Source organism: Serinus canaria, chromosome 1A (assembly GCF_022539315.1).
Source record: "Serinus canaria isolate serCan28SL12 chromosome 1A, serCan2020, whole genome shotgun sequence".
Lineage (NCBI taxonomy): Eukaryota > Metazoa > Chordata > Aves > Passeriformes > Fringillidae > Serinus > Serinus canaria.
In genome coordinates, this window is record NC_066314.1 from 49583606 (window position 1) to 49597880 (window position 14275).

The window sequence follows — 14275 nt, forward strand, 5'->3', positions numbered from 1 at the left end:
TCAGAGGGCAAAAAAACCCAAATACATTTAATTTAAAATAGGGAGATCTAGAATTTATTTACACAAACACTAACCAAAATTAGAAACATCTCTGGGAATGCAAAACCAAAAACAACAGCTGGAATCTGATCAGTCTGTGATAATTAACTCATCCACACCCCAGTCTTCATAGCTCCCATCTGGAAGGTAACGACGGATGATTATGGGGATCTTGCGTGCTCTGAAGGGAAGAGAGAGATGAAATGAAATGTCAGAATCTCCACTGTATCACTTCAGAAGGCCATGGAAGTGAGGTGCTTGGTGCTTCAATAAGCTCATCAGATTTAACTGAGAGCTGTGCAACACCAGTCATTTGATATTATGTAGCAAAGTCCCAACAACCTTCCCTCGTTTTTAGATACAAAGCACTCAGCACCCTCAGACTATGAACACCAAAGACCTCTGATGCTCCTGCAGGAATTGAGCCTTGCGGTCTGAACCCACTAAGAGACAACACCAAGCACCTAACCCTGATATAGGGAAAATATAAATCAAGGGACTTGAAGAACAAACACACTTTTTGTTTGACAGAAGGTTTTTCCCCACGACACTAAAAAGGTCTAAGAATTCTGAGAACTTCCTGAACACACTGGTATTTACAGAGAAATTTGCACCCTGAGAGCATCAGTTACATTTTAAGAAGGATACATGAAACACTGACTATTCAGGTACTAAAACCTGTTACAGCTGGGGTGGAGCACAGCACCTGCTCACATTGCTTCCGATTAGAGGGCAAGAAAATGCTGAATACAATTTAACTTCATGAAAGTAGATTTAAATCAGCAAAGCATAATCAGACAGTCTGGAATCTAGCCAGGGATCAGGTTTTAACTGTATCAGACTTGAAAAGTAACACAACTTCTTTACATTCAGGGAGGTTGTGGTTCCAGTAGTAAAGTAAACCCCCTGATGTCAAGAATTACAACTGAATTTTGGCACAGAACAGGACACATCACCCTGACTTACTTTCCAGAGCTCACACACAGGCAGTGACCAGAAGCAACTCAGTCTGAGCCTGGAGATCTGACAGGAATATGACCTAAAGAGCTTTCAGCAATGGCAGAGGGAGCTGGCACAGATAAAAAATCTGCAAGAGCAGCTTGTGTGCACTGAGAAACCAGGGAAGCAGGGGGACAATTTTGTTCAAGGACAGGGACCTAACCAGTAGCAGAGTCCAGCTGCTTGCAAGTGATTTAGACAGTGCAGGAAAACTGTGGGACAGCAGGCAGCTCTGCTGTGGAAAGGTGGGCCTGCAAGTGGTCATCCAAAAGCTGCCTCTGCTGCAGTCAGAAAGGATTTATTTACCTTTCTGTAAGAAGGGGAAGGCACAAGAAGCCAAGCATGCAAGGATGTAGGAAACAAACATTCTCACCAGCCTGACCCTTATTTTAATTTTTGCCTGTACTTCCTTTGAACACAGGTATGTTCCGATGGCTGCTTTGAAACAATTCCATTTGGGGAATTAAATCAATTTCTGAAAGATGAGGATCCCATCATAGAAATAAAGAATACTGGGAACGTGAAGTAGAAGAGGCCCAGAGCGCCCCTAATCATCACTATTTGCAGGTGTAATTAGTTTGGGAGAGAGCAGTTGTGGAGAAACAAAGAAAAGGCAATTATAGTGCTCACTGTTATTGAGGGATGGCAAGGCTGTCTTAGAACAAACTGCTAAATGCTGGGATGAGAAGAGGACTGCTGGCTTTAGGGAAATCAGTAGAAAAACAGAGACTTACTTGAGTTCTTTCATGGCAATGAGCAAGGGGTCTGTCTCTCCTTCCAGCTCCACCATCACAGGGGCACACATCCTAGGAAAAACATCAACAGCCACTTGAGCAAAAACACAGAGAGGGAAGAGCTAAACACCTGTCTACCTGTGTCACCTCTACATCAGCCAATAAAGTAGAAGGGTGGGACACCCCTCTGGCAAAACTGATTTGCTCTGTTGTGCACTGCAAGAAAAAATTTCCCCCAGATGGTTACAGACCAAACTTTTATTCAATGTTCTTCTTGTCCCATCCCTAGGGCTCTGCTAACCAGCCCACGCTCAAGGACTGGTCAAATCCACACTCTCTTAGTCGCCCTCTGCTGTACTTAAACATGTAGAAAAAAATAGTTCTAAATCAATCCAATGAAAAGGGTGCAATTGCTGTAAAATGGGCAGGCCTCCTACAACTCCAACACATCCCTTACATTCTGACTTGCTCAAGCTTCCAGGCCTTGATCAGGGGAAGAGAGGGGCTGGATTTACAGGGCATTTTACCTCTCGGAAGGAAAAATTCAGCATTTTGCAAAGAATTGTGACTACACCCATCCAGTGGACAGTGGTGGCACAGAAAGCTTACATTATGTGGGGTGAGGCCATGGGAGCTGCTGCTGGCCTGGGTTCAGCACTGGAAGTAGAAGATGCAGGTGAAGCAGAACCAGAGTGTTTTGGATTAAAGACCTGGCACAGGCCCATCTCATCACCCCCATTTTTTTGCCTCTCACCAACTGAAAGAACATGCACAAAACAGCTTCACAGGCTGTGCAAAGAACAGCTTGCCTGCCTGTGAGCTTCTAAATGATGCACAAGAGAAGCCTCATTATGAAGATGGATATAACCAAGATGAAATTCAAACCCTTGGCACTCTCTAACAATCTCTCTCAGAAAGTAGTTTTCCCAAAGACACAACACTTTTTAATATTCATTATTAAAACAAGTCTAAAAAGGCAAATGGATTAAGAGCAGCCAGCCTTGACAGCACTTAAAGTAAGTAATTGTCTATTATAAATAAGGCCTTACTATTGCAAATACTTTAAAAACCTTACAGCTTCTCACAATGCAACTGCATTTAGAACAAATTTCAGTGGTTTCTTCACTCCCAATTCCTACAGGCCTGTGGTATCAACTGAAGCATCTCTCCCTCTAACATTACCTTTCACAAACCAGTCATGAACTCCCAAGTCCACACCAGCTCTCTTAGGAAAGACAGAAATCAGAACTGTCTTGTCCCATTCCCTAGTAATTTTGTCTGTGATCTAGGAGAACTCATTGTGGCTACTAAAAGCTCCCTCTTTATGCACAAGACAAGTAGTACAATTTCAGGCAAGGAGAGACACACAGACTTCAAGTGCAATAAAGTCAGCTTCAGGCTGACTGGGGGGTGACACACAAGCTCAGCAGTCATGCAAAGCCTTCAGAAGACCCGGGAATTTTTAAGGGAAGAGGAAAGCACTAATCAGCGTAAAGGGAGGCGCAGCTGCAGCAATGCTGGGGCACGGCGGACAATACTCACGCTATCTGCAGGGCACGAGTGCCCAGGACTCTGGCTCGCTCGTACTTGGTCATGTAGGGGGTCGTGATGCGCTTCTGGTTTGCCTGCTGCCGCTCTCCCGAGGGCAGAATCTCCACGTTCTCCTGTCCCTCCTGGTGGAAACAGACCCGCGCCGCTGCTCAGCCGCACCACCACCGAGGCCTCCCCAGCCACAGCAGCCGCCCAGCCCGGCTGCGGCGCGGCCCCGCGGGCGGCGTACAGGGCACCCACCTCCTCCGCGTTCTCCAGGTCCTCCAGACCCTCATCCTCCTCCACATCATCGAAGTCATCCCCGTCAAAGCTGCGGGAGAGATACACGCATCGCACTTGTGGCCGGACCGCCCCGAGGCGCCACACGGCGCCTCCTTGCCTCCCTCCCTCCCTGCCCTCGGCCGCCCCGCTCTCACTCACTTGTCCTCGTTGTCGGACATGTTGCCCGGAGGCGCCTCCTGACCAGCACTTCCGGAAGCAACTTCCGGCTGTTGCCGTGACGCCACCGGAAGTTAACCTGCGCCGTTGCCGTGGCGACCGCCGCCGCTTCCCCCGCCCCGCGTACCCCGGCCCGCCCGGTCGCCGCCGTCGTGATGGAGGCGGCGGGCACCCCGGGCCGCGGCGGGGTCTCGGCGGCGGGCAGACCGGCCCGATACAGCACAGGCACGCGGGAGTTAGTGAGAGGTAACGGCAGGGCGGGCCGGGCTCAGCTGCTCGGGGTCCCGCGCACCGTGCCTGGCCCCGAGCCAGAGCGTCCCACCGCGGTCCGGCAACCGGGCGGACCCGCCGCTGGTGTCTGGCTCCGTCTGGGGTCTCCCAAACCCGCATCTTCCCCTTCGGGGTGGGGCTGTGAGGGCAGGTGACATTAGGGCGGGCTCCCTAGCCCGACTCGGCTGCCTCTTCATCGGCACGTTGTGTTTTCCAGGGATGATGGAGGAGTTGCAGATGACGCATTCCCAGAAGCGATACCTGATGGACTATGTGACACGTAAGTGAGGACCCCTGGCTCTCCTGCCCGCTGCTGGGCTGTAGGGAGGAGCTTTTGCATCTCGACATTCGCCCAGAGCCTGCTCGGATGGGCGAGTGCTTTAAAGCAGCAGCACAGCAGCTGCTGATACATGGGGACAAACGGGGTGAGCTGTCCCCACGGGTGAGCCAGGAAACAAGGTGCAAGGGTGTGACTTGAACTGTAGTCTGTCGTGCCCGAAGACCAGGGTGAGACATCTGGGGCGCTGGGGTCTTCGTTTGTGATGCTGCTATAGATCAACAGGTAGATCTGCTGGCAATGGCCTGGAGCCATCCATTCAGAGTCCCCGCTGCCTGATTTGCTGTTATTTTTGGTTCGTCCCCCAGGCGGAGATGCCCTGCCCCTTCAGAGATTCCCCCCATCCAGCCAACAGCCAGTGCCTGTTCCCTACCCAGCAGCCTGTCAGTCATGCAGGCTTCCAGCTAGACCGCTTCTCCGACCTGCCAAGGTCTGCCAGGCAGGAGATGCCTACACCCGAGAGAAATTCAAGCCACAGCCCACAAGTAAGTCAGCAAACATTGCTAATAAGTACACGGTGATGCCTGGAGCCTCTCTTCCCCTTCTGCCCCTCCCCTGCCTCAATCCCAGCAGTGGCAGTGTATCTGAATTGCTCCACATCCTCACGCTCTCAGTCTGCAAAGACGCTTCAGAAATGGATCTCTGAGGGAACATCTGCTGCAAGTGCTCACTGACTTCTGCCTGCCAGCTGGGGGGTGACAGATGATAGGGACCTGCACAGTCCTTGAGTAAGAATGGAGCACTACATCATTTTCTAGCACATAAATGTGAACCACACCTCTGATGTTGGTTTGGTGGGCTCTGAACACCTGTGTGGTGCTTGCACACAGTCCAGGGATGGACTGACATTATTGAAACACTTCCTCTGGCACACTTAGCAGGGAAGCAGCGTGGTCAGGCTCCTCCATGAGAAGACATGCTGATAATAATGTTTTTTTCCTTTGGCATTCACAGGAGATTTGGAAAAGGAGAAGAGAAGACTTCAGAAGATCTTAGCATTAGGGAAGGATGAGGTGGAGGACAAGGTGGAGCAGGCGTTTGTTCGGAAAAAGGAAGAGGAGATAGCTGAGCCTGACCGGTTTGAGGAATGTACGTCTTCATGTCCCCAGGAGGGAGGCAGGCAGGAGGCCTGGCAAGCCAGCTCCCACCTAGGGCTGGGCTGGCAGCCTGTGTTGCCAGTAACCTGAAGCCCATTACAGGAGGAGCCACAAAGGCCAGTTTCCAAGAGAAAGGACTTGCTGCTGTGAGACTCTGATCCAGCCATACTCACAGAGCTTATACTGCCCAGGTTTGCTGGCAGGTGGCTCTCTGGGCTGCCCACACAAAATGCGCTCTGCTGTCAGGGGAATAGCCATGGGATGTGCAGGGATACCTGGGAAGCAGGCTGAGGTACTGTTGGTCCTTTTCCCAGCAAGCATGACTCAACATAGACCAGGTCACTTGATAGCCTGACCACAGTTTGGGCTGTTCCACTCCAGGATCACAGCAGTTATACTAGCAAAGCTTGAATATCAAGCAGAATTTGAAGCAGTGAAAGACTTTGGCCTGCAGTGTATACTGGGATAGCAAAACCCTGCCTAATACCTCTCTGTGCTTGAATCTTCAGTGTGTGTGTGTACAGCCCTGCCAGCCCTTTTCCAGCCAGGGCACTGCTAGAATAATGTGTACAGAAGGGGTACTCCCTGCTGCAAGGAGCCAGTGCAGCTGATTTTACATGTGCTTGGTAGCCTCCAGCACTTGACACAAGCTGAATGTTGTCTTTGACACATCTGTGACAGGATTTGGATCAGCTGGCTGCAGGTTTGTGCTGCAAAGCAGCAGCTGATAATCCATGCCTGGTCTTGGATGGTTGCAGTCACTGGATGATGCATATCAACTAATGAACCTCAACAGCAGGTTCTGTCTCCATCCACAGACTGGTTAAATTGCCCACAAGCAAAAGAGAATTGTCTACATAAAGAAAATTACAAAACTAGTGTTCCTGGGAGTCAGGGAGTGGTAAGAAGTTGGGCAGAGGGAACATTTCCCATTATGTAAGGGACTGCTGAGGTATTGTGATGACATGTTGTGCAAGGTGAGTGTTACAGCAGATATCACCCTGCCTAGATGGGACTGCTGTTCAAGCAGAACTAGGAAATTGGGGGTTCAGATCTAGACAGAAAAGTGTTTTCTTGCCTTTTGGCTGCATGCTGTGTCCACAGTTCTTTCTCTTATCCACCAGTGATGAATGAAATTCAAGAGAGGAGGGACTTCCTGGCAGAGATGGAAGCTCTAGGACAGGGTAAGAAGTATCAAGGGATCGTCCTCACTGAAATCTCACAGGTATGCAAGGGCCTTGGCTGAACAGTGCATGGAGGGAATCCTGTGTGTCAGAGATCATAAAGCAGAGTCTTTTCTGGTATCTGAGCAGGGAAGGGGGCAAAGAGCTGCTTCCCTTCATGGCACAGCTCAGGTGTGAATTTGGGGAATGGTAGATAGCTGTTTTCCAGCTTTCTTTCCATCGCTGCATGTAACTTAATCAGGGAAACAGAGTTTTTATTCTTGAGATTAGCAAGAGAAGAAAAAAAAAAAGCTGCTGGCTTTCTCCCTGCTCAGCTCTCCCCCTTTCTACTTTGCAGAAATTGCATGAGATGGAGATCATTGACAAGAAGAGAAGTGAGGAAATGAGAAATATCATGACAAAAGCCTTCCCTGTTGGGAACAAATCCATTCTCCAAGACTAGGCCAAGGGCAAAACACAGGCGCAATTTGTTCCCCCCTATTCTTCCCAGACTCTGGGCATCAGAGGCTGGTCCCTGTCTGTTTCTAAAGAGGGGGCAGCACCATCTGTTGCCTGAAACTAGAAGGCAGGACCAATTTGTACATACACAGTGACAGAAGTTGTAAAATCCTTCCCACACACTGGATCTTTTCTTGCTCTATAATATTAAAGACATGAAAACGCATAGCAATGGCTCCCAAAACATGACAAAGCAGAGCCTTCTTTTTCCTCTGCAGTGCCTCAGAGTAGAGCAATCCATCCATAGAAATGTCATTCCTTCCTGTCTACCCAGAGGTGGAGGTTCCTCGTGACAGCATGATGGTAACACACACTGCCACCACACCTGTAACCTGCTCGCTCCTGGCCCTGTGGCTCTGGGGATGTCTCTGGAGGAAATGCAGCTGCACAGCCTTTTGCAATCACAAGCCCTTGGCATTGCTGCACGTCACTGTGAATGTGACCTGCAGCATCAGCAAACCTCTGGTGGCAGCCCACTTGGCAGGAGCTCAGGAACACAGCTGTGTCAAGCAGGGACAGGGGATTTCACCCCAGTGCCTGCTGCTCTTTGCTGTGCGCTTGCTGTGATTTTTTGGTTCCTGAAAGCATGGTATACAGAATAGCCACTCTATTCCCACAGAGACTGGAAATGGCTGTTTGCCCACCTCATATATACCCGCACCTCTGTCCTCCAGCAGGCTGAAGCAGGATGTCCAACTTTTCATGTGGAAATCCCAGCATAATCTCCAGTTTCCAATTTCCTTAAGATCTCATCCTCTGCTTCTTAGCAATACTCAGCCACTTTCCAAAGCCCAGGCAGCATGCCCTGGCCCTGGGACAGCACAAGTGCACAAAGGAATCAGAAACCTAATCCACAATAATTTTTTTAATCCAATGTTTCTTTTATTTCTGTTCAGGTGAATGGAAGTCATGGGGTTAGTACAGTATAATTTACAAATCAAACTTCTGACCGGGCACAGGGCCAAGGGGTGTCAGGCTGCAGCGATCCCAGTGGCCTTTGGCAACAGTGATGTGACAGCAGGCTCTAAAGCAGATTTGTTTCTCCTTGGAGAAGAGTTGTGCTTTGGGATCTCCCCTCCCCTACCACTGTTCTTCATCAGCCTGCTGGGTATGGCAAGGGTGAGATGGCATTACCAGCACAGGGCTGAGCTGGCCAGCTCCCAGCCATGGGGGCCATGCTGGGATTGAGGAGGGGCTCAGGTCCCTCTGGTTTTGGGAAATGAGGATCCCTCTCGAGAATGCTACACCAGCCACCTTGCAAGGCACTGCTCCAAGAGCATTTTGGCTAAAGCCTGTTGGGGTTTTAGAAGAGACTGCAGCAGATGGCTCAGGGCTGGGTATGTCTAATTTGCTAATGAGAAGGCATGTTGAACAGCTGACCAACCAAACACCCATGAAACTAATTGAGACTGATCCAATAATTCAATAAATAACTTATCATCTAGGAAGTGAAGGCAGGAAAAAAAAATGGAAGAAGAAGGGATGGTTGGAAGAACGCTGCCCCCCACATTCCCTCTTCTGATGTACATACATGCACACACATGACAAATAAAATAAGAGGTTTAAAGTTTTAGGATAGGTTTGAATTCATCTAGTAAAGGAGGTGTAAAAAACAACCAGCCACATCTGCACACTTTTAAAGTATACACAGATGAAGCTGGGTAAAGAGCAGTTGTGACTGTGCCTCTCTCCCCTGCCGCTCAAGGGTGGCACTGGTGAGCAGGGAAACAAGCTTAGTGCCCCCTCACTCAGTCTATCTTGAGCTTTTCTGCCCTTGCCTGGAAAAAGAACAGGTCCTCCCTCCCCAGGAAGGCAGCAGAGTCAGCAGTGTTTAGCAGCAATGGGGTTCCTGAGTAGGGCACGTGAGCTACATCCTAGCAGCTGTACACTGTCCCCTTGGGTCCTCTCAGCCTTGGGACAGAGCCCACCCACCCCTGGCACTCGAGGGAGGGGACGGCTCAAAATAAATAGGGCATCAGTTGTTTTTTTGGCTATGGCTCTAGAGCCTTGTGATGCAGGAGTATTTTCTTAACCTTTTAGTTTAGGCCAGTAAAACGCAAAGGATCCTGATTCTAATGTCAGTTTTCTCCTGAAGTTAAAAATAGAACAGAAAAGGGACAAGAGTGGGCAGGCAGGGAGGGACAGGGAGGCCCAGTCCCCTCCTGGCAGAAGTCAGAGGCACATGGAACTGTCACAGTTAGAGCAGGAGAAGGGACAGGTTGCAGTTAGTGCAAGTTTTCCCACAAATATGAAGCTCCTTTTCTTGTTCTCAGTTATGGACAAGAGCACATAATTGGGTAACGTATTTGAAAAGCAAATCCGTCTTCTCCCCCTTTGTTAACAAGGCTTCACAGAGGGTATGGCCATGCTCCCTTACAGCCTTGGGAAGGGGAGGGCTTTGGTCATTCTCACCCGCTCTGGGCTGAAGGCTGGCATCACCCTGGGGCGGCAGCTTGGGTGCCTGGGGAGGGAGCAGGGGGAGAGGCGAGCCAGGGCCAGGGAAAGGCGAGTCGGGGTTCCCTCCCACTGCTGGTGTTCCCCTGCTCTAGCTTTTCTCCTTGGGTGACTTGCTCTTGGAGTCGTGCTTGTTGCCCAGCAGCTTAAGCACCTTCATGGGCTTGAATTTGCCTTTCTTCTTGCTCTCTGTCTCCGTCTCCTTGTGAAATTCTGGGGTTGCAAATGGAGGTTGTTACTGTGGGATGTCAATAGTTGTACAGACACTCTCATGACAATAAGCAAGGGTGACAGCCATGAATCAAAGCCCTCCACTGCATGCAGTTTCTCTGATAACAGGGGTGTGCAGCACAACTGAGCCTCTAACTTTATTGGCCCCACAGGAAAGTCTCCCCAGTCTACACAGAATAGATTCAATCTCTTCTGCACACAATTTCACAAATGGCTCGTGCTGCCCTTTACTGGGGTCAGCAGTGAAAACATCACTCCAAAAAGCTTCCCATTTGTTTCTTACCTTTCCTTTTAATCATGGCTTCCAACATTTTATCCTCCTCCTCTTCTCTGAAAGAAAGAATGGGAAAGAGGTCAGGAATTCAGCCCTGAAAACAGCTGCTGTATTGTTTAAGGCTAGAGAGCCTCCTACTTAAAAGCCATAGAGGGGCACATCCATCACTGTCTTGTGAGTATTTGCAACCAGCAGGATAAATCCCACAGGCTGCATGTGCTGTCCTGTCTTTCCCACACAAAGCATTCAAAGAGACAAGTATTGGGAAGCCTGGGAAAGACATCAGCAACGTGGACATCTTGAGACACCCCCACAAGGCACTCATGTGGCACTGAGTCAGACAGGCTGTGCTTTTCCCTTCTCCCCCAGCTCACCCCATTCCTCACTCACCTCTGCCGGTCCTCGTCCAGGCAGTTCACAATGGCATTCCTCTGCTCAATGATGGTCACCAGCTCCTGCATCAGCACCTTCTCCCTCCCTCGGTCCTCATCGGTCCAGTCCTTCTCTACCCAGCCAAACCCCAGGGAAGGACAGGCAATTACACAGCTGAAGGAGCACTGAAATTCAGGGCTTCGGGGCAGAGATCTCCAGAACAATCCCCTCTACCCTGCCGTGTTACAGGGCCAGTTGGGCTAGCAGTGCTATGGGGACAGAGCCCTGCATGTGGCATTCCCTGGGGACAAAAAGAGCACATCCCTGCACAAGACTGGTGTTGCATTGTGATTTCAGGGTTTACCTCAGAACCTTGGGTCCCTCTCTTGAAGATTCCCTTCCCAGGTGTATCAATCACCTCTCCTTTCCCCTCCCTGACCCCTGCGAGTACTGTCTGTCAGTCCTGGAATTCCAGAAGGGCACCTTCGAGTGATTGGCAGATTCAAAGGATGCCCTCTACCCCTGAGGGGGCATTGGGCCATGCAGGTGTCCTTTGTCCCTTGAGACCTCCCCTTCCGTACCTGCTTGGTGGCTTCCTACCCCTTCCTTCCCACTCTCCCCGGGGTTAAAAGAGCCAGCAACCACGTGGTCTGAGAGTTCTGTTGCTGGATTCAGAGGCCTGTGGGCCAGGATAAAGCTCTGGATCAAAACCCTCCATCAGAACCGACTCCTTTCCTTCACCATCGCCTTAAAGCTTCTCTGCCAGAGGTAAACCTGAGGACCACACCCTCCACGGGAGGAGTCTCCATCCTGCCACTACCAGAGCTCCTGCGTGCCTGGGCTTGCCTCCACATGCTCAGCTGCAGCACACAGCTAGCCAAAAGTGTCTCTGGGATGAAAACACCACAGTGCTGCTATTTGGTTCAGCACCAAGGGCCAGACAAGCTCAGGCATGCCCCATCTGGCTATATTGGTCATATTCCAATACACTGGGACATATATTGAGATGGGACAGAGCCTCTAGAGCCAGCTGATTGCACTGGCATCCCTACAGATCTGCCTCTCTTCACCTGAGATCCACCTAGAGAAAGGGGAGATAATGGCCAGGGGAAAAAGGATCCTTGTGTGTCCCTTCCAACTAAATATAGTCTATGGTTCTATGAAAAAAGGGAGAAGCACACCCAGAGTGGTGCTTTACCTGGCTTGTTGAGGAGGCACCGCAGCTCATACTCCACATCTGACTGCCGCTGCTCCAGGTTCTGCTGCTTGAAGCTGCAAAGGAAGGGGGAAATGTTGGGAAGCACTGCAAGGCTCCAGAGAGGTGGAACATCATTGCAAAGTACAGGGTGAGCTTGGAAAGATCCACCAAGATGCTGATCATGCCCTGTATAGCCAGGGAACCAAGGACCAGTAAGGACCAGCCCTGACTGCTCAAGGCCTTCCTGGAGTAGATGCTGCAGAGGCTCTGGTGACACACTGTGGGTCAGTTCTCAGTGCATCTGGACAGATTTGCTTGCCCTTACTCCCTCCCTTTTTAGGCAAGGCCAGGTCAGGATCTCCCTTGGAAACACCATTTCAGGAGGGCTGAGAAAGGGTTCCCAAGAGCGTGTCAGTGCCCCTCCACACGCCTGCACACACTTACGTGTAGATGAGCTCCGACTCGTGACGCACCAGCATGTGCTTCTCATGGATGAGCTTGAACCAGTCCACAAGCAGGTTGTCCTCAGGGTTGTCTGCCAAGCAAAGGGGCAGTTCAGAGCCATTCCCAGCCCTGGTGGATCCCATCACCCTGCAACAGGCTGGGCTCTGCCTAGCCAGGGGAGAGGCACTGGGCTAGAGCCAACCCAAGCTCAACCCAACCCTATTTCTGAGGCCCAGAGAGACCCTATCTCTTCTCCCACCTGTTTCCATTCTAGGGACATCTCCATGTTCAGGGTAAGGTTGTGACTAATCTTGGAGGCCAGCACAGCCTCTTGTGCTCTTCCAACCCCAGCATCAGCAGGGAAGAAGTTACTGTTGCTATTTCCTTGACTGGAGAAAAGGCAGCCCTAGGGTCTGTCCTGCCCCACACCCACAGACAGCCCAACCCACACACCATTCTCAGCACTGCGCAGTTTTTCCTCCAAGGCCACCCCACGGTGCTCCAGCTCATCCAGCTGATGCTCAATGGCATCCATCTCCCCATATATGTCTTCTTCAGGGATGTACTGGTCTGTCTGCACCTGCCAAACCATAAATCAGACACTTTCATTACCACTAGACTCCAGTTTCCAGAGGTAATCCAGAGACTGGTCAACACTAGCAAGGGCAGGGGTACAATAGAATATTCCATTGAAGTGTGGACCTGAAATCCCCACCCCACTCTGGAACAAAGGAAGACGATGGTGCTTTCATGTACAAGGTGTAGCCTGCACACCCTCCTCCCCAGCCACAGCCACCTGCTGTAATCCCTGCCCACACATGCCTCAGCAGGATGCCTGCAGACTGCTACAGCCATGGGGGATAGCACAGAGCCAGCTTTTCCCTCCTCACTCCCCAGGGCCCTTTTACCTTGCGTTTGATCAGGGGGAAGCCGTGGCCTGGCGCAGGAGGACGCGCAGGCTTGGAGCCCTTGGGAGGTTTCTTTGCCGAGGGGGAGGCAGCAGGTGACGGCTTCCGATTGAAGGGGTTCTCTTTGCAGGAAGACTGGAAAGGGCAGTCAAAAGCAGATACATGAGCATCCAGGGAAGGGAAGGGATCCCAACAGGTGGGAATGAGCAGACAGGGCAGTGCTAGCATTTGTCCTGCCCCACAGCTTCCTAAAGAAGGAACACAGCACTCATCTCCACAAGCACCTAGTCAAAAAAATAGCTGTGCTCCTGTTTGACTTCAGTTTCCCAGCCTCTCTCTCACAAGCATGCTGAAATACTTTCCTTCATGGTTCCCTTCCTGTTTGCTCAGGCTACATGACATCCAGCCTCTTCTATAGCACATGGGGCAGGCAGAATACAAACAGAGCCACCATTTAACACAGGCCTGAAGCTTGCTTTCAGGGGTCACACATCAAGGAAAGGGGCAAGCCTGGACCCACAGATTCCCTGTGACCAAGTGATGGATGGGGAAGAAAAGCCTTGGGATCTGCATGGGGAGAAGGTCATAATCTCACCTTCAGCTGTGGTTTGGGTGAGGAAGATGTCTTGGGGCTCCCAGCACCCCCATCTGAAGCCAAGAGGATGGGTGTAGGGCTAGCCCCAGCTGGTGGCTTGGGGGCCAGCCGGCTGGGGCTGGTCTTTAGGCTGTCAGCAGAGATGCTCCTGCTGGTGTGCAGGGTGCTGGGCTGTGTCTCCCCACTGAGGCTGGCCAGCTCGCTGGAGGAGGAGAAGGAGGAGTTGGTGGAGAGGCTGGCTGGGACAGCAGGGCTTTCACCGGAGGAGACGCTGGCCAGCGGTGCATCAGCGCTGGAAGTCTTGGCGGCTGCTGGCATGTGCACAGTGGGCTCGGAGGAGCTTTTGGGCACTGAGGCCTCATCGGTGTCTCCCAGCACCTTGGCTGAACTCTCAGAGTTGATGCTCTCGAGGCTGAGGGCTGGAGAGGGGGTGGAGGATGATGGCTCAGAGTGTGACAGCCTGGAGATGGGGTGGTGGGCTGCAAAGCAAAGGGAGAGCTCAGGGAGGAATGAAGGGACTGCCAGGACAGAAGGGGAGGGTGGCATACACTGGACACAAGGGTCAGCATAAAATTTTGCCTGCAGATGCTGTGTTCCAGTGGGTAGAGAGGACATGGCTAATGCAAACTAATGCAACCATCACTGCATAAAG

At 51.1% G+C, this 14275-nt stretch overlaps 3 protein-coding genes across 5 annotated transcripts in view; 1 reads left to right on the forward strand and 2 right to left on the reverse strand.

Moving 5' to 3' along the window:
- POLR2F (RNA polymerase II, I and III subunit F) lies at positions 1 to 3880 on the reverse strand. The gene is made up of 5 exons (XM_009086490.4): positions 3744 to 3880; positions 3564 to 3633; positions 3315 to 3445; positions 1773 to 1844; positions 1 to 220 (listed from the first exon to the last, which is right to left on the reverse strand). Exons 1-5 carry the CDS (start codon positions 3761 to 3763, stop codon positions 130 to 132), a joined length of 384 nt encoding a protein of 127 aa, XP_009084738.1. The 5' UTR covers positions 3764 to 3880; the 3' UTR covers positions 1 to 129.
- Positions 3870 to 8681, forward strand: C1AH22orf23 (chromosome 1A C22orf23 homolog). The gene is made up of 6 exons (XM_009086491.4): positions 3870 to 4007; positions 4249 to 4311; positions 4677 to 4853; positions 5323 to 5457; positions 6590 to 6690; positions 6987 to 8681. The coding sequence occupies exons 1-6, from the start codon at positions 3917 to 3919 to the stop codon at positions 7089 to 7091; spliced, it is 672 nt and encodes a 223-aa protein (XP_009084739.2). The 5' UTR covers positions 3870 to 3916; the 3' UTR covers positions 7092 to 8681.
- MICALL1 (MICAL like 1) overlaps positions 8005 to 14275 on the reverse strand; it is a 21841-nt gene continuing 15570 nt past the window's right edge. The window contains exons 9-16 of one of the 3 annotated variants that reach the window (XM_050984841.1): positions 13624 to 14102; positions 13029 to 13163; positions 12574 to 12700; positions 12121 to 12211; positions 11677 to 11750; positions 10497 to 10611; positions 10116 to 10162; positions 8005 to 9839 (exon numbers count right to left, since the gene is read on the reverse strand). In XM_050984841.1, the coding sequence (XP_050840798.1) occupies positions 9748 to 9839; positions 10116 to 10162; positions 10497 to 10611; positions 11677 to 11750; positions 12121 to 12211; positions 12574 to 12700; positions 13029 to 13163; positions 13624 to 14102 (1160 nt within the window). In that variant the 3' untranslated portion in view covers positions 8005 to 9747. The remainder of the gene's footprint in view (positions 9840 to 10115; positions 10163 to 10496; positions 10612 to 11676; positions 11751 to 12120; positions 12212 to 12573; positions 12701 to 13028; positions 13164 to 13623; positions 14103 to 14275) is intronic. The other 2 variants (XM_030238026.2, XM_018910409.3) reach the window with 2 other exon arrangements.